The sequence below is a fragment of the Trichosporon asahii genome, assembly GCF_000293215.1.
Source record: "Trichosporon asahii var. asahii CBS 2479 unplaced genomic scaffold scaffold00018, whole genome shotgun sequence".
NCBI classification, from domain to species: Eukaryota; Fungi; Basidiomycota; class Tremellomycetes; order Trichosporonales; family Trichosporonaceae; genus Trichosporon; species Trichosporon asahii.
This window is the reverse complement of record NW_014040906.1, coordinates 774,316-801,357: the sequence shown is the minus strand read 5'-3', so window position 1 is coordinate 801,357 and position 27,042 is coordinate 774,316. Positions and strand designations below refer to the sequence as shown.

Sequence of the window (27,042 nt, the reverse complement as noted above, 5' to 3'; positions counted from 1 at the left end):
GTGAGCCTTCTGCCTCACTCCTCGCTGATAACAGCTTTGTGGGTGGGATTTTGAAGAACAGCACATAATTGGTGATCCTCCGCCCCTCAGAGATCGCTGGAAAGATAGGCTTCTCACGTTGAAGAGGTGCGCAACAAGGCTCACAGAGATAATGAGTCCCTTGCGGAGGGGTTCGCCGGTGATCGGTGTGCGTGACGTAGAATGTCGTCCTGTTGACGAGTTGTGGTGTCCCTCCACGGACGACAAGGGCCAATGGCTACACGCGTCACCTCGTGAAAGCGAAGAGAGGTCAAACAACAGGAAACGACTGGCTGTGCTACCAACGCACCCCAATCCGTGCCATCTGAAGTCCCGCCCGGAGGAGAGTACGAGCGGCGGTCTTTCTGAAACATCGCTATCCCGAGATGCACCAACTGGTACTCAGCGTCGCGGACGTAAACGCCTCTATCACCTGTGTCTACGAGTTCTGCGTGGCGTCCCGATAGCCACGTGGGCAGTCGTGCTAGGCATCATGTTCTCTCTCATTCAGCCTCTCAAAGCTCTCCTGACAGAGACAACGGAGTGGACGGGGACTCGCATGCCAAACGCGCCCGACGGAAACCCGCCTTTGTCGTTCCTGTTGCAGACCACAACATATCTTGGAGCTGTGACTGTCCCGATGGCTCTCATCGTTCTGGGCTCTAGCTTCGCCCGCTTAGAGGTGAGTGGCACCTCTGAACGTGTCTGACCTCAAAGATACCTACTCGTTGGAGGGACTTGCCAATCATGGCGATAGTATCCATGACGGCGCTTAAAAGTATGTGCATTCGCAAGTCACAGCTAATGTAGTGATCCTGATCCCTGTCTTCAGCGTGTGAGTAAAGGCATTGCTAATCCTGTTAACATCAGGTTTGTTGTTCAAGCTCTGCAGAAAAACACGCAAATGTTTCCTCCAGACCAGAAAAGTAGGACCGATCTCAGGCCTGGTTACTCACGCCAACAGTCAGGACATTCGTGGCCATCCTGCTTTCTGGGACCCCGGCCGCTGCTAATCAGCTCGTTGTGACACAACTCTATAATCCGGAAGGAACAGCGGATACACTGGCAAGTTTCCTTCTGCTGCAGTGTGAGTCCAGCTTTCCAGGTTGCCGCTGACTCTACAGATATATGTATGTTTGTGCTATCAACGTGAGTCCAATGAAGGATCAAGCTAGCTAACCTTTACAGTGGTTTAGCGGCCATCGCATTGTATATTGTACAGTAGAGCATTCGTCTGCATATATCCACGCCTTGATAGGTCTACAATTCAGAACAACGTACTGTACGTGAAGCGTGACATAAGATTATACAACTACCTGGTCAAAAGACCTACAACGAGACGGACAGAGGCGATCAATACGCAGCCCATGGCCGCCTTTCATCAGAGTCCACTTCGATTTCCATGTTACTCAAGGACTGTTGAAGGTCGTCCTTGCGATGACCATCATTCGCCTCCTCAGTCAGGTCCAGCAGACCCCAGACCACGGGGTCTTTGCTGTCTGTCTCAGGCGAGCCCGAAGACATTGGTGTAGAACGCTGGTTATCGGGGCCAGACGAGGCTTCGGTGGGAGATGTCTCGAAGACCAGCATGTTGCTAGAGCCGAAGCCATTCCAACCGCTCTGAGGCAGAGAAACAAGCTGCTCAGCCTCTGGGCTACCACGCATGTTATCCGAGAAGGGGCCACTGTCGCTTGCAGGCTTATCGTCAGAGGTCCAGGACTGAGACTCCGAAGGGTTCGCTCCATTGGTGACGAGGAGACTCTCCAAGTAGCGAATGCGAGACGACTGTTGCTCGTTGACAGCTTGCAGGTCACTGACCGTCAGCTGCAGGCCGGAACATAGACGTACCGAATGTATTGCACACTGTCGCTGAGGATTCGACCCTTGCACTGCGCTGCATCCTTTTGCTTGGACGAAGATGCGGCCCGCTTGCTCTTCTTCTTCTTCGCAGCAGTGTCAACCTCTTCTTCCTCTTCGTCCTCGACCGCAACATCGCCGTCCAGCGGCATCTTGAACTTCGCAGGAAGGAGCTTGTTGAGCTCCTCGATCATGGCGTTGATGTGCTCACGGCGACGTTTCTCGACTTGATTGTGACATTCGCGCCTGCGCTGCTTGCGGCTTTCCTCGCCAAGGAGAGCTTGCATTCCCTGAGCTGGGGTTACAGGGCTAACGTTAGCACGGCATTAATGTCCACTCACCTTTCAAGTCCCTGACCATCAAAGCTTCCTTCTGGAAGGGCAGACGGGGCACTTCCCGCGGGTCCCCACAAGCTCCTGCCAAAGTCGTTCCGAGGAATAGCCAGGCCGTATTGCTGCTCGAAGCTGTACTCGGCAGAGGTAATAGAGTTGGCTCGTTGCGCTCCTAAAGCGAGCACGTTGGGCTTTGTGTCGGTGTGAAAAGACATGGACCGGGGTGGTTGCATCGTTCGACCGCGACCGGCTTGCAACGACGGCCGCACGTCACTCATAGAGAGTTTACGTCCTGAACGGGAACGAGGGGGAGGAGCTTTCCCGATGTGAGAAGAACGAGAGGATGACTGGGATCGCGAACGATGAGTTTCGCCTTCGCCAGGAGTTACGACCGGTGGCTCGCGATTCTCAGAGTTGAAGTTGAGGTGGTTGAACATGGCGTGAGGCTGGAAACTGTGGGGAGATGTGCTGCCTGGCAGCTCAATGGCGTTCGAGTGAGGGGAAACCATATTGTAGTCGAAACCCTGAGTGGGGGACTGACTAGGCAGAGGGGACTGGAACGAGAACTGTTGCGGAGGGTTCATCAACGAGTTTAGGATAGACGACTCAACAGTCATAGACCCGTCGGAGAACGGGCGACTGATGGATGGCCGCGAAGGACTGGAGGACAGCCCGCTGGAAGGTCTGCACAGGTCAGCAAGACCGACACCTGTGTTGTGTGCGGCGGGACCGAGTGAACTCACTGGAAGCCCTCCATCTTGATCGCCCCAGACATGGTCGGTGGCGAGACGTAGTAAACGTAGCTTGGGCGTTACAGAGAGTAAGCGAATACCTGTTGGATCGCAGAAGTGAGTAGTGGTGTCGTTGTCGTCGATGAGAAGGTGATGAGACGGCGATGTGAAGGTTGTCAGATGCAGGATGATTCGCGATACTGGACGACAGGAGGGGATCGCGGGGGAAGAGGCAAGCCAGGAGGGATGCGGAGACAGAACGACGGCGATGTTGGCAACGCAGACCCATCAGGCCTAAAGGAACTAGGGATTGAGGGACGAGGGACTGAGACAAGGCATATTTCAAAGATAGGGGAGGAAACTCAGTCGATGAGGCTCAGGTCTGGAGCCTGGGTTCGATAGCCCACCTTGCCAATGCGAGATGCGAGTCGCGCTGGGCTTGGGTATGGGAGCTCAGAAGAGGTAAAGCGCGACAGGATGGGCTGCAGCCGGAGGCCGGAGGCGCCCAGCCAAATCATCAGAGGACTAGAGGACTAGCGTAGCAGCGCTGCGGCGGTCGATTTTGGTGACGGTTTGGGACCTGAAAGAGACTCGAGGGCACGAGGGAGCAATTCGACAGGCTAGGATACCCAAGCCCATCCAGGATTTGCCGCAGTCTTCAGCGATCGTTCCTCAACGTCCTGGCAGCGTACCAGAGCCTTACCTCACCCACAACGCGACCCTCCCCGCGGGCGGTCTCCTGGGGCCCACCACACCAGCAGCGGTCTTGAGTGGCGAGCTAGGCCAGCAACGCAGACCTGGGTACAAGCTCTCAATTGTCCCTGAGCTATTACGTCTAAGTGCACTTTGACCCCGCTTCCCCGCGTTGCCCTGTGGGGAACCCCACTTTCCCCACGATTCTACCGGCGGGGCTCAATACGGGCTTGGACCTTGTGAATGACTCAGCCTCCAAGGATCGCGCTCGGAATTTCCCAATCCAGAAAGTGCCCTTGCTAACCCAGGGTATGCCACTTGGGCGAGATACATCCGCCTCCCCAGCCTCACACGCCTTGCCCCCTCACCTCGGGTCTGACCGATGTAGGCTTTGTCCGCTCGGATCCGCTGGGCGCGGGGGAGAGGCGGGCTGAGACCACAAGCGGCAAGGCGGCCAGCGCCAGACGGCGAAGGCTCAAGCTCTACGCAATGCAGGCGCGCCCGCGCGCCCGAGGCTGAGAGACCTGAGGATATGCCCGGCGTTTCCTTGTGCCCGCATCCCAAGGGGCCAGGGGCCAGTTGTTCTACTGCAATATGGGACAGCGGCTTACGACTGGCGGCAGCTTGCGGCTTGCGGCGACTCACATCTGCGGTCGTGCAGCTCGCAGCCTCCAGCGCGCCTCTCGTGGGTTGTGTCGATGAGATGATTATTCTACATGTTCATGCTGGGCCCGTTGCCCCCAATTCGCGGTCTACTCTCGAGACGGGGCTGGTGGGGCTCCTTGGGACGCACCGGGCTTGTTACAGCAAGTCCGCCTCTGCGCTGACGAACTTCCACCATAGGTCCGTGAGAAGATTGTATCTACCCTTGCTACGCTCTGCTTGTCGTGGAGGCACTGGGACGAACGCCACGTGGCCATTACCAGACTGCTCCGGGGAGCGTAGCGACATTCGTAATGTTTCCACAGACGTGCCCAAGCGTGCAAAGGCAGTCAAGATCAGACGGTGTCGCCACAGGGCGATCACATTAGGTGGCCGCGCAGGGCCAGAAATCGCGCGGTGCATCGAGCGTATGGTGTTACATGCTGAAATTCTACTCAACCTCGCGACGGCGCGACGTGCTCGTTCGAGACTTTGCCGACATACGTCATGGGCCGGCCTTGTCTACAAGCGCCTGGGCAGTAATAGTGTGGATGGTCTTGGCATTCGCCACAGCGCTGTCGATCATCTACTCGTCAGCTACACAAAAGCCTCAACCTCACCTCGCAAACACTGTCCAAGGTGTTCTCCCCAGTCATACTGAGGCTCGTGAGCCTCCCGAGCGCCGGCATCACGCCGGCTGTAACTCTGCAGTCCGGAATCACCCCTTGTTGCTGCTCCTCGTTATCGCTCACGACCAGGGACCCTACGACCAGCCCAGTCAACGGAATGCCCGCGTCGGCAACCGCGGCACAGGCTGCAGTCAATCCTGACGACAGAACGGCCGCATCCGTGTCCGCTTCCAAGACGAGGATATGGATGTCGATGGAGAGCTTCGGAAACAGATCCAACCTCAGAGCTGGCAAGAGCAACTGCGACAAAACGGCAGCGAGGTCAACTGGCTCTGTGTCCTGCATAAGATCAGCTCACGGTCAACATGACACTTACTCGCAAAGGCGCTCGGCGCACTCGGCTGGCGAACGGGGCAAATTTGACTTCGAGATTCAGTGTACCACTCGGGGAATAAGGAGGAGGTTTTGGTCGTGGGCCGAAGCTGGATCCGTCAGGTAAGAACAGAAATGCTGACATACACTGAACATGCAATCTTGACCCCGCTGGCCTCAATGTACGCGCTTCCGTTCGCTTGGGTAACTAAACCGGTCTTCACAACTGAACTTTAGCGAGAGTCTCTTTGATTTGCTTACAAGACGGCGAAGTTTCGTGTCCATAGCTTGGTTGCTCTGGAGTTGCGCGAATCGGAGCATGTGACCCCTCAGGCGCCTGCACTCGGCGGCGGTCGAAAGTTGTTGACATCCCGGCTGGCTAACAGGTGATGATGGTGAGGAGTGAAAGGAATCTGCTGTAACGCGGAGATCACATCGTCGTCCGGTCGGTGGAGGTTCATGACCACGTGAAAAAAAAAATGTCCGCAACACCGCGAATGAAGTTCTGCTCACTACGCAAACCCGCGAGCGCAAGCAAAGTCTGCAGCACAGGTCAGGTGATGAGATGCGAAACAACGACGCGACGACGCAGAACAACTGAAATTCATAAACAGACGAGTACAATTGTAGGCAAAACCCAGGCCAGACAAGCCACGCCAACACACGCATTGACAGATACACGGTTAGCAGCAGGCTGGCAAATAATCCTGTCTTGAGTTCTTCTTGGTTCACGTTGTAGGGCAACGCTGGGGAGGAGCCCTGTCGCTGCTACAATAATACGAGACCGTAAAATGAGTTGAGAAGAAGAAAAAAAAAAGTTCAGACATCCAGCGCTTTTAAGGACATAGACGGGTTGCAAGTCACGTGACTTCGGATATTCCGCGTCCATGGTCCGCTACGGCATCCATCGGGACCGGTGGTCGACATTTGTGATTTCTGAACATCACAACTCAAGATGTCCTATCGACTAGCTGCGAGAAGTGCTACTCGGCTACGGCCCAGCACTCTTGTCACCGGACAGGCCGCAAGGCTTCCTCGAGTTTGCGCTGCTCTTCATCCGCCTCCGCGTACAGTCACGCGACCGCCGCGCCTGCAGCCTGCATCCTTTGCTCGGTCCAAGTCTTCCTCCGCAACGTCGCACGAGCAGCAAAATGAATCAAGCTCAAAGTCCCCCCGGACCAAGCGCCTGGCCAAGTTGCTTGCGGTACTCATCGCGTTGATCGCCCTTTACAACTATTATCCGCCGTTTCGGCACTCGACACTGGCCATTGTGCGATGCTCGCGGTTGATGTCGGCCGTTCTTCAAGACGTCTGGGACTACAAGAGGACGTTCGCGAAAGAGTCAAAGCTCTGCGACAATGAAGGCAACCCTCTGGATGGCAACAAGGACATCATTCGGCAAGCTCGTAAGGCATGCCACACGCGTTCCGCTGAACGTATACTGAAAGCCCTCAAGAAGAACTCTGGGATCTACGTCAAGATCGGACAGCATGTGGCCGCCGTCCAGGTACTTCCCAAGGAGTGGACGTCTACCCTCACCCCTTTGCAAGATCAGTGCACTCCTACGCCTGTCGAAGACATCGATGCCATGCTGCGAACCGACTTGGGGCTGGGTATTGACGACCTGTTCATCGACTTTGACCCGACGCCGATTGGGGTCGCCTCGCTGGCCCAAGTTCATCGCGCCGTAGATCGGAAGACTGGGCAACCTGTAGCCGTCAAGGTTCAACACGCAGACCTGCAAGAGTTCGCTCAGGTCGATCTTGCGACTGTCAACTTTGCCATCAGCTTTGTCAAGTTGGTTTTTCCCGAGTTCGAATTTGGATGGCTGGGTGAGGAAATGAACGAGATGCTTCCGCAAGAGACCAACTTCCGACACGAAGCGGCCAACTCGCTGCACTGCCGTCGCAATTTCGAACCGTTGAGTGGAAAGACGAGCCTGTACTTGCCAAAGGTGCTTTGGGCCGAACGCCGTTGTTTGGTCATGGAATTCATCAATGGTGCTCGCATCGATGATCTCGCGTATCTGAAGAAGCACCACATTGATCGCAACCAGGTCAGTCAAGAGCTGTCGCGCATCTTTTCAAAGATGGTCTATCTCGATGGCTTTTTCCATGCCGACCCCCACCACGGCAATCTGCTCGTTCGGCCGAAAGCAAAGGACTCGACGTCTCCCTTCAACTTTGATGTGTGTCTCCTCGATCACGGCCAATACTTTGATATCCCACCGGATCTTCGGGTAAACTATGCCAGATTTTGGCTTTCATTAATGACGCCCAACTCGGAGGAGACGTCGAAGCAGCGTAAAAAGTACGCGCGACTGGTTGGAAACATTGACGATGACATGGTAAGCGACGTCCGTAACTCGACTGACCAGCAGTATCCGTTCCTGGAGAGCGCCATCACCGGACGTGTCAGCATGGAAGAAGGCCACCACCGAGGTGAAGACGGACAGGGGCCACGATCTCTATTAGAGGGTGCAGAGTCTGGGAGCAAGGAGGTCGCAAAGCTTCGTGCGGCAGCCATGGATACGGAGGGGTTGTTGGCCGGAATCTTTCAGATGCTCAGAACGGTACCGCGGTATGTCTTCGTCGTGTAACTACGCTGATATGCAGACGACTGCTGATGATCTTGAAGCTTTCTGACCTCCAACGGTCTTTGGACATCAGTTTGGCAACAACACATGGACCCAATCGAATCTACCTCATCGTCGGACAATACTGTGCCCAAGCAAGTGAGTCTCTTCTACGACGCCTCTGACCACCAGTCTATCAGTCGGACTGCGAGCATCTTTACAAGGAGCTTTGTGAAGACGGCTTCTCGTTCGGGCTCCTGAGGTCGGCTCTCAAAGTTCTCTTCGATTTTGCTTATTATCGTACCATGTTTGGGGCTGCCGAATTGGGCATGGATGTCGCAGCGCGCGTGAAGAAGACGGAACTTTGGTTCCACGGACTCGTGGAGGGCGGTCTGAAGGGTGCTTCCAATGAGGCTGCGGGCTTGGGTGCAGGCGCATGATTCTGTTTTGGTTATTTGTAGACAACACATTATAGATGGATAAGACCACGACAATTGTTCAGGCACGGACGATTGCAGCCACGCTCTAATCCAACGCGTCCCTGACGCGTCCAGTTACGCCTGTCCGCCCTTCTCGTAACTGCAATATCTACAACATCCACCCACCATGTCGTCTTTGCAGTCAGCGGTGAGTACGCACGTGAGTTCGCTTTCCACTAATAGCAGGTGACTGCTCTCACCCATCACATTCCTTGGTTTCTGCGGCGGCCAGCCGAGGCCCTCATTGGGGAGCACTGCTATAAAGTGCTGGTGTATGATTTCAACATTACAGAGGTCGAATGTCTGAAATACGCTCTTTCCAAAGGACTGGGGTTCGGTATCGTAGTCGGAGGCAGCACCTTGAAAGTGCCTCAGGTAAGGTCATCGATGAGACGACTGTTGACCCCAGATCGTGAAGATTCTGAACACCAAGTCGGCACGAGGCTTGTCCCTGTCTGCTTATGTACGTTCGTGACTCTTTTCTCAACTGATGAGTTAGATTCTTGAGACTGTATCATACACCATAACCCTCGCGTACAACACTCGAGGCGGTTTCCCGTTCTCGACGTACGGCGAGAACTTCTTTATCACCATTCAGAACATGGCCATCACGCTCATGATTCTCCATTACACTCTGCCAAAGGGCTCCTCCTATTCCAGCCTGAGCGGACCGACTCCGTTGTCCTCACCTCGTCAAACTTCTCAGCGCAACCGTGTTTTGGTCGGCGCCGTGATTATGGTAGTGTCCTGTCTCTTCCTTTGGTCGGAAACGCTCTGCTCGCCAGCGACGAGTGAGTAAATGATGCTAACAGTCAACTGACCTTTCCAGTTGCTTTCCTTCAGTTGTGTACGATTCCTCTTTCCCTTCTGTCGAAAGCTCCCCAGATTATGGAAAACCACAAGAACCGCTCCACTGGCAACCTCTCAGCGTTTGCAGTCTTCAGTGGACTACTCGGCTGTCTCGCGCGACTTTTCACGACCCAACAAGAAGTTAACGACCCTCTCATCTTTTGGGGTTTTGCCGGCGGTGCCCTCCTCAACGTGGTGCTTGCCCTCCAGATGATTGTTTACTGGAGAAGCGATGATCAGCTCGCTAGTTCAGCGGGAAGGGAAATGGGGACATTGGGATGGAAAAAGGATTGACGAGCAGGTCGACGAGTTCCCACGCAGCCTCCGCTCGATGAACGTTTTCAGACTTAGATGGCTAGGTATAGAGTGTGCACGCAATGATGTCTGCATGACCGCGTACCGCGTCGTCTCTCCCGGACTCCCATATGTTGGACTAAAGTGAACTCTCACTCACGCGATAGATGGCACTGCACAAAATCACAAGGGACCTCGGGCCTACGAGGACCTCGATCGGCCTAGCGCCCTCGCCTGCACCCCACCGCCCCGCCCCCCAGCGCCCCTCGTTGTCCGTCGCGACTCGCGCCTGATACGCGTGAGCGGTAGCACAGTAGCACACTAGGCGCGACAACTCGAGGGCGATCGAGCGCCCTGTCACCCCATGGGCCAAGGGCCAAAGGACTGTCGCACGCGTGCACGCTGCGGCGACCGCGCCCCATCACTCGGTCTGGCGTCCTACTTAATCCTACTTAATCCTCCGATGCCTCTCTTGTCGTTGTCCTTCTTTCTCGACCCATATCGTCGCCACACTCCTCTGCTTCCACTCGTCGGAAACTCTTCAACTACACTTCATCATGCGCATGCGAGGATATGAGGCAGCGCACGGCCCACCCAAGGCCAATCCTGCTGCAGCCCCGGCTCCCGTTCTGGCACCCGTTCTCGCCCCGGCTCCCATCGTCGTTCCCGTTCCGGCAGCCGCGCCCTCCCAGCCACCCCTAACTTCAAGCAAGGCTTCAATCTCCCAGGCTTCGCCTGCTAACGTCTCGAAAGCCTCCCCTAAGCACCACCTGAGTAAGTCTCGACGAGGCTTGGTCTCGCTGACATGTGCAGAGGGCAGTGGCCCGTCGCCCAACCCCGCAGCTCGTGAAGCCATGCGCCCCCCCAAGTACGGGGGATACAGCAAGAGAGATCAGCTTGGCAGCGTCAATGACAGCTGGGGAGCGGAGGAATCTGTTGACGATGGTGGTGTCCGTCGCCTTGGACTGTTCCAGGTCGAGCCGGAGCCACCCAGCCCTCCTGCCAGCCCTTTTCCGTGACCCGTCTGATGGACCACCATAGCCAAATAAGTTCTGAAATGTATATCGTCTTCGCTTTGTGTATTGAGAGTGCGAGGATAGTGCTCTGCAGCTCTGCAGGCTGCAGGACTGCTCGGGTCAGGTCGTGATATTGCCATGGACCATGACGCGAAGAGCGGAAGCAAATCGCGTACTTCCTAACTGAGCCCCGGGGGCGTGAATGGTTATCTGGCCACTGTTGTGCACTGACGACCTCGTCATGACATTCACCTCCAGCGACCTCAACATCCATCCACGTTGGCCTTAAATCTTTCATAGCTTTACTTACGGTCTCTCTCTTTCTCTCTCTGTGTCCAAACTTCAAGCCTGAACAAACCAATTCCTTTCGACGGAGTCGCCCTCCAGCACAGCGCTCGCCCGTGAGCTCGAAACAACACCATTCGCCTATGCAGTCAGGAATGCACGCAACCTCTCAGCATGGGACGCCTTCCATGTCGGGACAGCCGTCTTGGGGTGGGCCCTTTCCGAGCCTTCACCTGTGGCCAATCCAGGATACGTTCCAGATGAAGATGATACACCTCCCACCAGGCCAAAAGGTGTGTGAAATGCGAATTCGTGTTCTGACGGTTCAGATCAAGATTGGGCGCCAAACAAACAACAAGACGGTTCCCGGTGAGCGGAACGCTTACTTCGATTCTAAGGTGCTCTCGCGAACACACGCAGAGATATGGGAACAGAACGGCAAGGTGAGCGATGGGCTGTGGGGTGGCTAACCTGCTAGATTTACATCAAGGATGTCAAGTCCTCGAATGGAACGTTCATCAACGGTGTGCGTCTCTCCCCTGAGGGAGTGGAGAGTGATCCCTACGAGCTGAAGAGCGAAGACATGGTCGTAAGTCGCAGGTGCTAATGTCGCTCATGTCACAGGAATTCGGCATCGACATCATCAGTGAAGACAACCGCACAATCATTCACCACAAGGTGTCGGCGAGAGCTTACTGCGTGTTCGGCCCAGACGACGCCTCCCTGAGCGCACGGTGAGTTCGGGGCACGTCCTGAAACTGACGTCGTAGGGAGCTTGCAAACTACCAGAATGATACGCACAACGCTCGCAGAGGTACCAGCCTGTCAAATAGCGGAGCTGCCGTGAATCCGTTGAGCCACATGGGCCCCCCGATTATGAGTGCGGGCGGAAAGAGCGGCCTCAACTTTGATGATGTACTGCACAAACTTCAGGTAGGTCTCGTCTGCTACGCGACGCTCACTGGCCTTAGGACGCTCTTAATCGCAGCAAGGAGTCCGGTCAAGAGCTGCAAGGCTTGACGACAGCCATGACCGACGTGCAGGACACGCTCGGTGGTGGTCTGGTGAGTTTACCTTGTTGGCAATGACTAATGCGTAGCCTCCTTCGCAGAACGGATCAGCGTCTCAGTACATCCCTCCGCAATTCCGAAACCCGTCCGCTGAAGCTCAGGCTGCGTTGGCTGGCCCTCACGGACCTCAGGCTGCGGCTTTCATCTCTTTGCAATCGCAGATCACAGAAACGCAAGCGTCATTAAACCTTCAGCTCGACAAGATCCGTCAGCTGGAAGGGCAGATTGAACAGCAAGATGCTTTGAAACGCGAGATCTCTGTGGTCCGAGAACAGATGGAGGAAAGCCGCCGCGAGATGGAGGGTATTCTTCTTCGCTCCGAATCGTTGGATGTTAACGACGATGACGACGCCAGAAGCGTCGTCACCGTCGTGCCGGGTGGGGATTCGGAACGACCTCCAGAGGAGGAGGCTCATGACAACAATCTTGACCAGGTCACGAAGGTGGAGCTCTCAAACAGAATCCAAACGCTGGAAACCGAGATGGCGGAGACCGTTCAGCTGTCCAAGACCCTTCAGAGCCAACATAGCGAAGCGCTCACAACGGTCAAAGATCTTACGGACCGCTTGGGCAAGCTCGAGAGCGGAATTGCTGAACGCGTCACTACCGCCGTGGAGCAAGCCGAAGCGCGCTGGGAAGCCTGGCGCTCTAAGTTTGAAGAGCGCTGGAAGCAGGAGAGAGCGGCGTGGGAAACCGAGCGGGACCGTCTTCGCGGAATCGTTCGCGAGTGGGAAGAGGCCAGCAGGAGGGCCGCAGAAGAAGAAGAGGAGAGAGTCATGAACGAGCAACTGAGCGAAGATGATCTCGCTGACGAGGAAGATCCAGCCGAGGATGAAGTTGATGCTGCAGAGCTCGCCACGATGGATCTGGCTGACTCGAGTCCACGGAAGACCACAAAGTCGCGTCGCCGCCGCTTGAGTACAAAGACGGCGTTGGCGGTACGCGGGTTGCGATCAGTTGCAAACGCAACTGGATCTTCAACGCCAAGGGGCAATCAGCCAGCCGAGGGCGCAGTCACAGAGGAGTCTTCGAAGGCAGCTCTGAATCGACTCAGGCGCTCCTCTGCCTCTGCACCGACGACTGTCTATAACGAGAAGGATTCATCCGAGAGCGGACGTGAATCGGCCGACACTTTGAGGGGCGAAAAACTCCAGGAAGGTGATGCCGACGTCAACGCGCACCGCAACCTTCCACCTGTGAGTTAACATTGAAACTTGGACGCTTACGCGACAGTCGATCCCCATAGCCACCGTAATCGTCGTAGCCGCCGTCGCCGGTCTCATATATTATCGCCACCGTGATTGAGCTTAATGTACCTTTGAACAAGCAACTGGGAGCACTCTTTTCATTCTTTCGGCCGGGGAAACAGGTATAACGATTTTCAGGATCACTATTTACTGAGGAGGAGAACCATCGCGGTCGCGGGGGGGCGAATCGCGGTCAAGACGAGGCGAATCGCGACGGCGAGGCGAGTCACGGTCTCTACGGGGCGAACGCTCGCGATTGCGGTCGTCGTAGCGATCATCGCGAGGACGCCTGTCGTCATAGCGGGGCTCGTAGCGCTCATCGCGTCGGCTGTCGCGGCGATCGTAACGAGGACGCTCACGGGAGCGTTCGCGGGGACGGTATGAATCGCGCCCATCGTAGCGACGACCGTAGTCGCGGGGGGGAGGCCTGTCCCAAGATTCGCGACCTCCGCCTTCCTGAGGGGTGTCAGGTCGAACGTAAGCGGAACTCACCTGAATCTCAAGTTTAACAGGCACTCCGTGGATCTCGGTTCCATCCAAGCGACGGATGGCATCTTCGGCATCCGCCATCGACGGATACTCGATGACACTGACGTTAGATATACATACACTGTGCTACGCACCCATTGCCAGTGTTGCGATCGATGTCGGCAAAAATGACGGATTCGCAGCCGTTACGCCCAAAGTCCTTCAGGTCCTACGCGTGAGCTCAGAGACATGTTGGAACGCACCTGCCAGCTAGTAGCCTCCGAAATGCCAACAACCGAGATGCGAACTCCGCGAGACCGCGGCCCACCACGGGGAGGAGGACGACTTGAGTTAGCAACAGCCACACACGGCACCTACGAGTCAAAAGCGTCGCGGCGACGAGTGTCGCGGGACGGTTCAACAATCAACCTGACGTTAACAACCGGGTTTTACAAGTCTTACCTTTCGCCGAGCAGGGGTTGGCCGTCGAGCTCACGGCAGACAGCTTCGACGTCCTTTGTGTCAGTGTCACCTTGGAATCGGCCTTACATCGGGGCTCTCGAACTCGACAAAACCGAAGTTGGACATGAGGCGGACTTCCTTGATGCGACCGAGGCCCTTGAAGTGATCCTCAACATCGGCTTTAGTAGCATCTGCACATTAGTAACCAGCTTGCAGCCAATACGCACCTCGGGGCAACCGTCCCACGTAGACGGTGCGAGACATTGTGGATGGATGGCGATAGATGGGCAACGGTGTGTTATACACAGAGTAATCTGCGCAGGGCGCGGCCTGGTGGTTTGTGTGGGCCACCAGAAAGGACGCTAGTGCAGAGCGGCTCATCGAATGGTTACGTAACCTAGCGTGTCACGAGCAATGTTGACGTACCTTTGTGATCGTAGTGACCGTGCCCGGATTCGCTCCTACTTCGACGTCCGTGTTGCATCTACGTTCACCCTCAACTGCACTTCCCTTGAGGCCATGGTGCTAGCACCGATTGTTGCCTTACACGCCTTTTCCACACCACCATGAAGAGCGATGGCTCCAAGCTCTGGGCGCGGATAGTGGACTCTCGAAGAGCTGACAGGCCCGATCTCTGGGTCAAGAGGAAAGGGGTGGTGGTGTGAGTGAAAGACATCTGCATATTCTAAACTCTCAGCATTGTGTTGGGCATCTCAGTCTACGCTTTCTACGTCGCTGTCGGTCGCTCGTTCGTCCCGTCCATTCAACGACGCCCAAGCGCATCATATCGTCGCGCTGCTGGCAGTAAGGCTGTCTGTCTTTCCTCGCTCATGTTGCAGTCGGATTAGCGATCGGCTTCATCATTCTATGGCTCATGTTTATGTGGTCGTACGGGGCCGTGAGTTGTTCTTTTCAGCGCAACTAACAATAGATCATCTTCACCTCACCAGGCTATGCCAAAGATGTAGGGTCTTCAGCTTCGACATTGCTCATTTCCACAGGTTGCTCCAGTAACCCACAAACCCGCGGCGGACGAGAGTGCTTCTACCTCGACCGTGCCCCCCGTTTCCCTTTCGGTTATCGCTGAGGATGAGGAAGAGAGGGTTATGTTTTCTTCGCCTGAAAACTACCCCAACGAAGAACACACGAGTCGCTACGTTCGTCGGCCGAACCCTATCGTGAACTCGGCTCCCCGGTGGTGCCAGCACTGCAGAATCATCAAGCCCGATCGCACGCATCACTGTCGTCACTGCGGGACTTGTATTCTTCAGTTTGATCGTAAGCTGTAGCGTAGTTCTAGCTGACTCCAGATCACTGTATGTGGATCGGGCGTTGCGTTGGCTGGAATAATCATGCGGTGAGCGCTCTGCGGAGGGACAGCTGACCTTAGATTTTCGTCACATTTACGTTCTGGGCTGGACTATTCTGCTTGTATACGGCCATCGTGCTCATCGTGGACGTTGCAAAGTCGGAAAACGTCGATGGGCAAAAAATCGCCATTATATGCGTGTGAGTTCTTAGCCTCTGATACATCTGACATTCAGCGCAGGATTTTTGGCTTTATTCACGGCGTTCATGATGTTGCCAACACACATCTTCCTCATCCTAAAGGGCCGTTCAACAGTCGAATCCTTCCAATCTTCCGCTCAGCTCAAGGCTGAACAATCAATGTTGGAAAATGAGTTCCAATCAAAGTGCATGACCGCCGATATGCGACGGGTGCGCCGGCAGTGGGAAGCCGAGTACGGTGGCGTTGCTGTGAACGACCGGTGGGCATTCGGTAGGAAACGGGACATGTGGAGGCGTGAGATGGGCACCAGCTGGGTTGGATGGTTATGTGAGTCTTCCGCGAGACTCTTGCTCACCTGGCAGTACCCATCGGGAGACCCCAAGGTGACGGATTACATTTTCCGGCAAACCCACGCTTTGGTCCAAATGGAGAGTGGCTGCCGATGAGAGACTGGCCCAAGGTTGTAGCTATATGATACATTCGTGAGAGAGTGCCGAACAGAAGGCCGTCGATCAACTGCGCCCGACGCCAAACTTTGTCTTTCATCTCACTGACCTTGACTTCTCCACATCGACCACTCACACCTACAATGCTGCCCGTGTGCGCAGTTCTTTTCCTCATCGGCCACGTCTTGGGTTGGGGTCTGAACCCCGACCGGCACCTGCAGCTGGCAAGACTGGATGAAGCAGCCGTTGATCAGTTCAACAGAGGTGAGTAATCCAGCTGGTGTACGCCAGAGATGAGTAATCCAGCCGGTGCACTGACATACAAGTCCTTGCCGAACGCACGGGCAACGAGGATTGTCAGGTGGTCACACTTGTACACCTTCGAGGCGAAGGAGGACGATTGACGGAAATGGAAAGGACTAATGGTGAGCAGCCTTCGCTTAGTGCACTGACGCAGAGTGGCTATATCCATGACTCTTTGTGCGTTGATTTCAGCCCGCCAGCCTTGTCCGCAGGAATGTTCGCGGTGGGCGCCGGCAGCGGCTGAGAGCGCGATGGATATTACACGAGCGCTTCAATCGCAATGTCTCTCGTGAGTGGGATACTCTCGACGCTGACCCCAGCGCCCTCCATCGCAGCCCTCAAGACTGGACGACTTTCAACGGTTATCTGAGTGACGCAAGTAAGAGAACGCGTCGACTAGTTGCTGAACAGAGTTCTACTGTGGTCCGCATTGACCGAGCAGTTCAGAGCAGGTGAAGTTGTTGCGTCAACTTTTCTGACCGAAAGATGAGGCGGAGAGAAGGCATCACAATATCTCTGTGGAGAAAGCCCGACTACTCGAGGAGCTTCGCACAGCCGAGCGCAATCGAGCTGTTGCATTCACAAGGCTGCAGGGGCAGTGGGAGTCACAGCACCACGTAAGCCAACCCGCCCGTATAGCTCACGCCAGTCACTCCACAGCATGATTGATAAATTCGAATCGCTACTCTCGCAGCTGCAAGCACGTAGCAGCGATACTTTCGACCTCACACTCGCAGCGCTTGCTCGAGAGCGTCACGGTCTGCGTGGAGTGCTCAACCAGGAATTTCACCAGCTTCGAGAATCCTTGCATCGAGAGCTGCGAGACACTCTAGGGGATCATCAGCTCGCCCTTTCAACCCAAGTACCTTGCAGTTGAGACAGAGCTCATTCCAGGTCTCATCCGACGTTGAAGCCTTTGTGGAAGCCTTATATCTGAACGTACGTTCACGGAGACGCGCAGCTCACACCAGCAATCCCACCTCGTCAGCGACTACACCGCTCATGTGTGGCAGTCTGTGTCGCTACTGGGTTCATCGGCGAAGGACGTGTCAGAGGTTGCACATGCCCAGCTTGTACGTCGCTGCAGGGAGTGGTTTTAATGTCCAGGGATCGCTGCAAGCCCTCATCCACGAGGCTCAGCTATTTCTCACGAACGTAGGTGTCTATCTTTTCCTAACGTCTAACGTCATAGGAATTGCAGACTATGAGCAAGAACACGGCAGATTTGTCTCCGCAGATCATCCAGGCATTGGAAAATACAAAGATGTTATCTGTGAGTCATTGTTCGATTCTAGCTGAACACCAGCGTCAACAACAGGCCCTGCAGTCTTCCATGGCCCATAGTCTGATGCTCGCCGAGAATGCCAAGGTTTCGCTCGAGCGTCTGAACACCAGCATTACGTCCTTTGTCAATGCTGTCACGGCTCCGTGGACTATCATCCCAGGTGGGTGAGTCCCAGTTACAACTGCTGATGCAGCCAGTCTGGTCCGTCCTGCGAGCGGTGTTCGCCATGGGACCGAACATTCTTAGAGCAGCGTGGACTGTGATCTGCAGCGTGTCAACTAGTACCAGTTTCGAAACGGTTTGTGCGAGACCTGCTTCGATACTGAAACGGCAGGTTCCCTTGCTTTTCCTGGGCAGATGGCTGTTGAATATCGCTCTGAGACAGCTCCGCAGGACCAAAAGCTATCGAAATGTCACGCTGCAAAGGTGAGCCGGGTTGCCGTTTTCTGCTGACCAAAGACGGTCAGATCATGACGTCAAAAGGGCTGGATTTCCGGTTGCTCGTCACCCCATTCAAGAACTCGAAAGGCGCGTGCAGCTTGGGCGTCGAGCGTTTTCTGAGGCATTGTAATCTCGCCGTAAAGAGAGCTTTGTACAAAGCAATTTCGCTTACACATTGGCTGCATCTCACGCAGCTTATCAACTAAGGTCTATTTCGTCAAGGTTCGCGTCACCCGCAGCCTTTGACGGTTTTGATGAGTCATCTACTTGTGAATCCTTCGCTCCATCGTCTACCGACGACTCCTGCCCACCCGAAGCACTCACGGCTGCCGAGACTTCCTCCCGGTCGGCGTCGGGGGTATCCTGGGATCGCTCTGTGGGCTTATCGTCACAGCCCACGGGGGCCGAGACAGGGCCGTCAGTGGAAGGGGCCTGGATGTGGACGACCGGGGTCTGCTTGAGAGGCGACGACAGCGTCTGCTCCGTCTTATCCTCAGTGTTCACGGATAAAGGGAACTTGAACCCTCGGTCTAAGCGGCCATCGGATTCGGGCTTTATCGGGCTCCGAGGACGTCCCGAGCCTGATGATTCTGGCTCTGTCGGAAGAGACATCTGCCGATGTTCGAATGACTGAGTGCGCGACGACGGACTCATGGCGGGCCCAGTGTTGCTCATGCGCGCAACGGTTTCGGGACTCGGGGATCGGATGGTGTCGTGGTTGGAAGTTCCGAGATCACCGGGGGCGGGCAGTGAAGAAGGCCGAGAAGAACTTGGGCGTCGGAAGGGAGCGGGGCCACCCGCGGTGTCGATGGACTGCGTCGGGGCAGGCAGCAGATAATTCGCGATGGGAACGAGACGCCGTTCCGCAGCCACGGCCAGGAGCCACGCTGGGCTGACTACTGGCAAGTTTGCAGCCATGGCCTGCGTGTAGGCGTCATCGAGGTGCCCCCCTCGGCCCGACTCGTCACCTCCAGTTAAAGGAGACGAGCAAACAAAGTGCGTCGTAGCAAGCTGAACGGCAGGGGCCTCACGCGCATGGATCTGTTCCAAGCAGCCGCGCAGCTGGTTGATGAGCGTTGGTGGTTGGATCGACCCAAAGGTAACGTATAGACCAGTCAAGTTGCTGATTGTCAGCACTAGCTTCCAATTACAACGTACTCCATCGTGTGCGTCCTCACACGGAGAAGATTGGAGGTATAGGTACCGGCCGTGGTTTTTCTGCGTCGTCAGCCGACTGTTACGCGCACAGAGACACTGACAAGACCAGCTGGAAGGTGTACTCTTCGCCGCTCTGGAGACCACCCGTTTTCCACTCGAGCTTCTCTTCCTTTGTTCCGACGTCACCTCCAACTCTGCCCCAGCGTTGACCGTTTCGATACATCTCCAGGCCGCGGAAACTGGCGCTTCCGAGCTTGAGAGGGTCCCACTCGAGAGCAACGCTAGTCTGCGTGACGTTTTGAACCCTTAGGACGGGTTTCGACGGCGAGGTAGTACCGTACTCCTCAAGAATGGACTCCTGCAGAGTTTCAAAGGCATTCCTAGACGCACGTTCGGCCTCCATGTCTCTGGAGACGGTGATCGTGAGGATTGAGCCTGGTCCCAACGGCGGATCGGTAGGCGATGGCGTTGGCAGAAGCAGCGAAGGAAACTCCAGGAGGTGCGCATTCGGACCGAGAAGGATAGCCTGAGGTGAGCGATGACTTTGGAAAGACCAACCATTCCCGCATCGAGCTTTCCCAGTGTGAAGGTAACTGGTCGTCAGCGGTGCGCGCGATGTTCTGCGCACTCACACTTTTCTGACTTAACGGCCTTGGGAGAGCCGCGCTGGCGCGCCTCGGCCTGCGACATGTTGTTCGTGCTAGGACGCGTGAATGCCTGATATGGACAGTCTCGACGACACGCATCGTCATGAGACGTGTCGCTAAGCTGGGAGCATCACGTGACTTGACTTCCAAGCTCGGACGCGTCACGCTACAGTTACCAGTCATCTAGGACCAGTCAACACGACCAGTCATCTAGGACCAGTCATCTAGGACAGGGCGTATTGAACCGTACATGCACAACAAGTTCTAGAGCTCTGGAGCTCCGAGAGCTCCTCAGGCTTTCAGAATCGCTACGTACTGCGTGAGCATGGTATACGGACTCTCTTGCGAACTTGAGGGACGATAGTTCCTCCAGATACTGGATTCTCTCCCAACACACAGCAACCCCAGCATGCACATGCATACAGTACTCATCTACTGGTCACAGGTTCAAGAACACATGTACGGGCGTCGCAGGATTGCTGCGAAACTGCAAGGAAATGGACGGGACTGCGCACTGCTCCGCTGCTGCATGCGCATCATGCGTAGCATTGCAGCACCGCGCACTGAGATGTAGCGGTGCGGAGTCGTGCAACCCCGCGACATGTCTGGGCTTGACACTGACCCGCGTCAGGTTGTGCGAATGTGCGTGAACCATGCATCGGCCGTTTGCGATCGAGGCTCAGGATCAAAGTGTAGGAAGGCGAAAGGGAAGCCAAGGAGGAGCGGGCGAGCTGAGGCGCAGAGGGTTTCAGCTGGGTCGGGGCCGGAGGCCTCGGGAGACAAGAGGGAGCGGGTGCGTAAGCATGGCATGCAGGCAGCAGACCCCAGCCTGCAAGGGGGTAGCGGACGACGTGCAAGGCATGTAAGCCCAGCTAGGCGTGGGCGCGTTAGTGCTTGGGTGCCGCCAGTCAGCCCCCAAACCGGTAAGCGAATCGTCAACCGTGGACTGACACAGCAGCGTAGGCCGCGACTACTGTGGATGGCGCCGTTGGCGTAGGTTCTAGGTCTGACGGTTACATGGTCACCTGCTCTACAAAATCTATCATAGTCATGGCAGAGTAGCTGCGCGGCCATCCTCTTGCTGCAAGGTATGGTCAGTCAATCCGGCCATCCGGTGCCATGCATGTGCGTAACTTGGCCACCCACGTCGGCTCGGCCACATGTGCTAGGCGGGCGATGACCTGGACGGCGGTCCGACACATGTGAACCGAAGTGCGGGGCAAGGGGAAAGGCAGGCGAGTGCGGCAATCGCCTGGCAGCCTGGCAACCTGATCTCTATTCATTATTTCGGCAGGCAACTTTAAGGCTCGTCGGAGCTCGCGATGGCTTGGCTACACTTGTGCGCTGGAATATTCGGACGGGGCCATGTATGTCGTGCGATGCACTGTGCATCGGCTACCTGATACCTGAGGCATCGTCGGAGTTGCGGTGGGCTATGGGCTGGTGGGCCAGGGGGGAGGGAGGATGCAAGACGCTGGGCGCGGATGCATGGCGACACGAGGGAGATACCTGAACCCACGATCAAGGGCTCAAGGCACTGGAAAAAGCGCCCGCCGGGTAGCCCGGCCGTTGACGTTGGGGTTTTGGTTGGCGTGCAAGGCCAACATAGTGTCGGCGGCGGCAGCCCGGAGTGGGGGCGTTGCCCGCGCTCACGGGTCCAACCAAACCATAGGGTCGCTCGCTCGCTCGAAGAGGGGCGCACCACGTCGTCGGTAGTCCCGCTCTCACCATCCGTTTCTCACCATCCATCCCCTCGCCTTCGCCATCCACCCCTCCGACGGTATCTCGTGCATTTGCAACGCGCAGGCGCGTCATCTCCGCGGGTCCGCTACACGGTTACACCACTTACAACCCTCCCTCTTTCTCTCCACCTGACCTCCGACTCCGACTCCGATACCTCCGCCTGCCTGCCGCTCCCCCCGCCCTCGGCGGTACTCCCTCTTCCCCATCCTCAATCATCGCTCCCTGTAACTTTGCTTGACTGGTTTGTTTTTTTTTGTGAGTTTGGTCCGGATCAGGTGAGGGTCGCTCGCCGGAGGACACGTCGCCGGCCGTGCGCGGCGGTGCGGTCGACACCGCTGTGAGATGTGTCCCGCAATGGCCGTGTGGATGTAGGATGAACAGTGATACTGTTCGGAAGGGCATCCTCTATGCCTGTGCTGAGGCAACATGTCTCGCGAACTCGCGCGAGCGACTTTTCAGCAGTGGATCAGACATCCAGGTTCAGACCTTAATGAGCTAACAGCAGCAGTTTTCCACAGCAGTGGCCTCGCTCGCCATTATGCAAAGTGATTCGGACGAAGGGAGCAGCCCTCTGCCGGTGAGTAGCCACACCACAGCTAGCTCTAACACGAAGGCCCCCCGCCAAATTATTCTGAATGCTCCCAGAGCAGCGTCGGATGACGATCTTACTCCTGAGCCCTCAGACAACGGTATAGATGATGCGGATGGAGAGGAGGAACTGGACATGGACAGCGTGCGTATAATCGAATAGATGCCTCTGACACCACAGCGTCACAGCGATTCCGACGACGCACTCATCTCGGAAGACGCGTCAGAGGACGACGGCGATGAAGACGATGATCCCGACTTTGGCTCCAGCGCGAAGCGCAAACCACAGAAGTCCAAGGCCGCAAAGAAAGGTTTGTCGAGCTCCCGTTTACGCTGACCTCAGCTCCGTCGCACTTCCCCTCCAAGAGGCCCTCCTCAGACTCATCTGATGAGGATTATGCGACCAAGTCGCACAAGAAGAAGTTCTTTGAGCGTTCAGGCGGCAATTCGCGCGGAACATCGACTCCGGACACTGCCTTTGATTCTGATGGTGCCTCGTGGCGACGAGGTGCCGCCCGCAAGGTCGTGACCTACAACGAAGCGAGCGTCGATTACGGTCTTGACAGCGAGGGCGATGACGATGTCATGTACTACCAGCAAGAGGCACGCATCGGTGAGTTTTGGATAATGGCCTCTCCTGACGGCAGACAACGGGAATGCGGATGAGATTGATCTTGTGCTTTCCCACAGTCGCGATGAGGAGCACGCTAAGGACGAAAAGGACATTCCTCAAACGAACCTCGTGAGTGCCTCTTCATAGCCGAGTTGACGGACAGCGGTTCCATGTCAAGTGGAAGGGCTACAGCCACATTCACAATACTGATGAGACGTATCAATTCCTGAAGGGCTTCAAAGGGTAAGTCGAGGTGCAGATCCTTGCTCATCTTAGATTCAAGAAGGTTGAGAATTACATCCAGAAGGTGTGGCAGGTCGAGCAGGCTTTCCACAACCCTGCCCCCGACGCCAAATGGAAGCCTTCGCGTGAAGATTTGGAGCAATACGAAATTGAGAGAGAACGTATCCGAGACCTTCATGAGAGCTACAAGCAGGTCGAGCGCGTTGTTGGCGAAAAGGAGGAAGAGCGAGATGGCCAGTCTGTGACTTTGTTCCTCTGCAAATGGACCAGTGAGGATAGGCGTAGTATCGAGCTGACGAGTAGACCTCCAGTACGCTGAATGCACGTGGGAGAGTAAGTTGTTGAGCCTTTCTCGACCTGACCGCAGCGTACGACGAGATCAAGGACCAAGCGCAAGACGCCATCCAGGCTTACCATGAGAGGATGGCGCGACCGACGGTTCCGGCGAAAACTCAGTTCTACCCGATCCACAATCGTCCGACATATCAGAAGATTGCCGAGGACCCAGAGTATCTCAAGTGTGGTGGCGCTCTGAAGCCATTCCAGCTCACTGGTCTCAACTGGCTCGCGTATCTTTGGTGCAAAGGTGGTCACGGAGGTATGCTGGCGGATGAAATGGGACTTGGCAAAACTGTTCAGTCAGTCAGCTTCCTTTCGTATCTGTTCCACACGCAGAAGCAATACGGCCCGTTCCTCGTCGTTGTTCCTCTGTCAACCATCAACGCCTGGCAAATGCAGTTCCGCACTTGGGCACCGGACCTCAACGTCATCATGTACATGGGCTCAGCTGCCTCGCGTGAGATGATCCGCCAGACCGAGTTTGGCCCCTTGAAGAACCTCAAGTTCAATGTTCTCCTCACTACCTACGAGTTTATCCTCAAGGACCGCCAAGAACTCCAGCAGATCAAGTGGCAAGCCCTCGAAGTCGATGAGGCCCATCGTTTGAAGAATAGCGACTCCCAGTTGTATGAAGCGCTGCAGAGCTTCTCCACCGGCTTCCGCCTCCTCATCACCGGTACACCGCTGCAGAATAACGTCAAGGGTGAGTGGAAAATTGTCATTACGCTGACTTTAGAACTGCTCAGCCTTCTTCACTTTATTGAACCCGAGCAATTCCAGTTGGCCAACGACTTTGAGCTGGGCGATACCGAGCAGGAGGCCAAGATCAAGGCTCTTCACTCGCAGTTGGAGACGTTGATGCTTCGTCGTCTCAAGAAGGACGTTGTGAAGGAGCTTCCCACCAAGTCGGAATCCATTTTGCGAGTGGAGATGTCTGGTCTGCAACAGCACTATTACAAGAACATCCTCACGAAGAATTTCGCCGTTCTTAGCAAGGGTGGTACGCAGAGTGTGTCCCTCATGAACGTCGCTATGGAACTCAAGAAAGCGGCCAACCATCCCTATCTGTTCGACGGCGCCGAGGACCGCAGCAAGCCGGTGCATGAACAGGTCCGTGGACTGGTCATGAACAGCGGGAAAATGGTCTTGCTCGACAAGCTTTTGCAAAGGCTCAAGGCGGACGGCCACCGCGTCCTTATCTTCAGCCAAATGGTTCGTTTGTTGGACATCATCTCGGATTACATGTCTGCCAGGAATTACACCCATCAACGCCTCGATGGTACGGTTCCCAGCGATGTGCGAAAGAAGAGTATTGAGCATTTCAATGCGCCTGGATCACCCGACTTTGCCTTTCTTCTGTCGACCCGAGCTGGAGGTCTCGGCATCAACCTCGAGACAGCAGACACTGTCATCATTTTCGACGTAAGTTGTTGTTTGAAAGCGCAAACTGACAACCCAGAGTGACTACAACCCTCAAAACGACCTGCAGGCCATGGCTCGTGCGCATCGAATCGGTCAAACCAGGCATGTCAACATTTACCGTTTCGTAACGAAGGGCACAATTGAAGAGGACATCCTGGAGCGTGCGAAGCGCAAGATGATTTTGGAGTATGCCAGTGAGTAATTAGTGTTGATTCCTGCTCATACCAGTCATCAATCAAATGGACACCAGCGGTGGCCACATCAACGGAACGTCGACCCCTAAAGACAAGAACGGGGATTTCTCAAAAGAGGAGCTGGCGGCTATCCTCAAGTTTGGTGCCAAGTCCATGTTCCAGGCGGACGAGAATGCCCAAAACCAAAAGCTCGATGCCATGGACTTGGACGACATTCTCAACAAGGCCGACAACTTCGACACAGAAGCTGCTGCTGCGCCTGGAGGAACTTCTTCCGGAGGCGAGGCTTTCCTGGCCCAATTTGCGGCTATTCAGGATGTCAAGAATGACGCCGACGATCTGAGTTGGGACGATATCATTCCCGTCGAAGAACGTGTCAAGCTTGACGAGGAGGAGAGCCGCGCCTTGCAGGAAGGAGAAGTGGGCCCCCGCAAGCGAGCGGCTGCTCGCGCTCCGGGAGCTTACGAGGGCATGGACGAGGCCGACGGTGAACCGGCTGGGAGCAAGGCTGCTTCTCCCGCCGAGAAGAAGCAAAAGGTCGCCGGACCCCGCAAGAGCAACGCGCAACGAGCAATCGAGCTTAAAGGTGAGTCAAGCAAACCCGCGTCCGCTGACAATAGATCGTGACCTCCGTGTTCTCATCCGTGGTCTGCAAAAGTGGGGACCGATTCGCACACGCTACGACACGATCGTTGAAGAGGCCAAGCTCACATCCAAGAACCGTGTCGTCGTCATCCAAACGTGCGACGACGTTCTCACCCAGGCAGAGGAAGCTGTCACCAACCACAAAAATGAGCTGCGCGCGATGCAGGAGCGCGGCGAAACTATATCTTCGTCTTTGCGACAGAAAGCCATTCTCTTCACATTCCGTGGTATCCAGGGCATCAACGCCGAGACGGTAGTCGCTCGCTACTATGAGTTGAAGGCTCTAGTAGAGCACTTCAAGCGCGTGGAGGACATCGAGAACTATGCCATCCCTCACGACAACCTCAAACCCACCATGAACTGGTCGGTGGAATGGGGGCCGAAGGACGACTCCAAATTGCTTATCGGCATCTGGAAGTATGGCTTTGGTGCTTGGGAACAGATCAAGAATGTAAGTGGCGCTCAAACTTCAAAGCTAACCCTTAGGATCCTGCCCTTGAGCTGCACGACAAGATCTTCCTCGAGGACCCCAAGGTTGTCAAGGACCCCAATGCGCCTAAAGCTGGAATTCCGGGTCCGATCCACCTCGTCCGCCGTGGCGACTACCTGTGTGGACTTGTTCGCGAATATGAAGAGAACCGGCGCATGCTGATCGAGCAACAAGCGGTCATTGCAAGCATGCCTGTCAAGGAGGGCTTTGGTTACGACCATCCCCCATTGCCCTTCAGTGTAAGCGCCAAAGCTAGTAGTAGCTCTCGAGGAGATAAGGGCAAGAGGCGGAAGACGCCCGAGTATACCGATTCGGAGGATGAAGAAAGTTACGAGTCGATGGACGAGGATGCTGTCAAGGAGTTGCTGCGACCAGCGAAGCGACACCTCGTGAGTATCGACAAAGGAGTGTGCTGATATACAGAAAAAGCTCAAGTCTGGTACCGACAACCTCAGTCGTGAGGAGAAGATTGCAGCCCTCAAGGAATGCGTCGCTGGCATCGGATCACGCATCGAAGAGATTGTCGCGGAGAAGGCTGCTGAAGGGGCGGATTCTGCCAAATGGAGGAAGCACTGTTGGGTGTTTGCTTCGTTTTTCTGGCCCCGGCAAGGTGTGAACTACTCTAAGCTCATGGACATCCACTCGAAACTGGTACGTTGGCTATGGAAGAAGTGAGCTGACCACAGACCAAGGATTCAAGCCCCGTGCAGAAGAAGCCGAAGACAAAGCGTAAGGGAGGAGACACCGACAACATTGTAAAGAAGCGCGTCAAGACGGAGGCTGAGTAGTTTGCACATGCATAGTAGAGAGCATTATCCAAGTCTTTAGGAGACCAAGTCGCAGTATGCAGTGAAGAGATTGCGGAGTGGGCCAGGGTCAATGCAGGGGACCCGCATGATTTGATTCCGCATCAGGGGGGCGCCGGGGAGCGTCAACTGCCGGTCGAAGAGACCATG

At 55.6% G+C, this 27,042-nt stretch overlaps 9 protein-coding genes across 9 annotated transcripts; 5 read left to right on the top strand and 4 right to left on the bottom strand.

Annotated features, from left to right (window-relative positions):
• Nucleotides 1-1,371: 1,371 nt before the first annotated feature.
• Nucleotides 1,372-2,982, bottom strand: A1Q1_08221 (uncharacterized protein; the record flags this gene model as incomplete). The annotated part of the gene is made up of 5 exons (XM_014326368.1): nt 1,372-1,803; nt 1,881-2,033; nt 2,087-2,165; nt 2,217-2,891; nt 2,951-2,982. The coding sequence occupies 5 exons, from the start codon at nt 2,980-2,982 to the stop codon at nt 1,372-1,374; spliced, it is 1,371 nt and encodes a 456-aa protein (XP_014181843.1).
• A 1,888-nt stretch (nt 2,983-4,870) lies between these two features.
• On the bottom strand, nt 4,871-5,595 carry A1Q1_08220 (putative exosome complex exonuclease 1; the record flags this gene model as incomplete). The annotated part of the gene is made up of 4 exons (XM_014326367.1): nt 4,871-4,978; nt 5,026-5,234; nt 5,279-5,384; nt 5,536-5,595. The coding sequence occupies 4 exons, from the start codon at nt 5,593-5,595 to the stop codon at nt 4,871-4,873; spliced, it is 483 nt and encodes a 160-aa protein (XP_014181842.1).
• A 634-nt stretch (nt 5,596-6,229) lies between these two features.
• On the top strand, nt 6,230-8,289 carry A1Q1_08219 (uncharacterized protein; the record flags this gene model as incomplete). Its single annotated transcript, XM_014326366.1, has 3 exons — nt 6,230-7,854; nt 7,912-8,008; nt 8,050-8,289. 3 exons carry the CDS (start codon nt 6,230-6,232, stop codon nt 8,287-8,289), a joined length of 1,962 nt encoding a protein of 653 aa, XP_014181841.1.
• A 1,739-nt stretch (nt 8,290-10,028) lies between these two features.
• A1Q1_08218 (uncharacterized protein) lies at nt 10,029-10,490 on the top strand (the record flags this gene model as incomplete). The annotated part of the gene is made up of 2 exons (XM_014326365.1): nt 10,029-10,245; nt 10,285-10,490. 2 exons carry the CDS (start codon nt 10,029-10,031, stop codon nt 10,488-10,490), a joined length of 423 nt encoding a protein of 140 aa, XP_014181840.1.
• Nucleotides 10,491-11,032: 542 nt separating this feature from the next.
• A1Q1_08217 (cell cycle arrest in response to pheromone-related protein) lies at nt 11,033-13,047 on the top strand (the record flags this gene model as incomplete). Its single annotated transcript, XM_014326364.1, has 5 exons — nt 11,033-11,215; nt 11,263-11,361; nt 11,547-11,705; nt 11,744-11,836; nt 11,884-13,047. 5 exons carry the CDS (start codon nt 11,033-11,035, stop codon nt 13,045-13,047), a joined length of 1,698 nt encoding a protein of 565 aa, XP_014181839.1.
• A 189-nt stretch (nt 13,048-13,236) lies between these two features.
• On the bottom strand, nt 13,237-14,283 carry A1Q1_08216 (mRNA binding protein; the record flags this gene model as incomplete). Its single annotated transcript, XM_014326363.1, has 3 exons — nt 13,237-13,704; nt 14,107-14,198; nt 14,247-14,283. 3 exons carry the CDS (start codon nt 14,281-14,283, stop codon nt 13,237-13,239), a joined length of 597 nt encoding a protein of 198 aa, XP_014181838.1.
• A 1,314-nt stretch (nt 14,284-15,597) lies between these two features.
• A1Q1_08215 (vacuole protein) lies at nt 15,598-18,134 on the top strand (the record flags this gene model as incomplete). Its single annotated transcript, XM_014326362.1, has 11 exons — nt 15,598-15,856; nt 16,138-16,239; nt 16,302-16,400; nt 16,471-16,567; nt 16,614-16,657; nt 17,072-17,217; nt 17,292-17,351; nt 17,471-17,551; nt 17,597-17,723; nt 17,761-17,989; nt 18,047-18,134. The coding sequence occupies 11 exons, from the start codon at nt 15,598-15,600 to the stop codon at nt 18,132-18,134; spliced, it is 1,332 nt and encodes a 443-aa protein (XP_014181837.1).
• Nucleotides 18,135-18,202: 68 nt separating this feature from the next.
• Nucleotides 18,203-19,852, bottom strand: A1Q1_08214 (cell wall chitin catabolism-related protein; the record flags this gene model as incomplete). The annotated part of the gene is made up of 3 exons (XM_014326361.1): nt 18,203-19,127; nt 19,264-19,735; nt 19,795-19,852. The coding sequence occupies 3 exons, from the start codon at nt 19,850-19,852 to the stop codon at nt 18,203-18,205; spliced, it is 1,455 nt and encodes a 484-aa protein (XP_014181836.1).
• A 2,238-nt stretch (nt 19,853-22,090) lies between these two features.
• A1Q1_08213 (chromodomain helicase) lies at nt 22,091-26,874 on the top strand (the record flags this gene model as incomplete). Its single annotated transcript, XM_014326360.1, has 11 exons — nt 22,091-22,285; nt 22,411-22,753; nt 22,831-22,882; nt 23,030-23,265; nt 23,364-24,757; nt 24,825-24,955; nt 25,008-25,537; nt 25,650-26,047; nt 26,098-26,475; nt 26,516-26,737; nt 26,779-26,874. 11 exons carry the CDS (start codon nt 22,091-22,093, stop codon nt 26,872-26,874), a joined length of 3,975 nt encoding a protein of 1,324 aa, XP_014181835.1.
• Between the last annotated feature and the right edge of the window lie 168 nt (nt 26,875-27,042).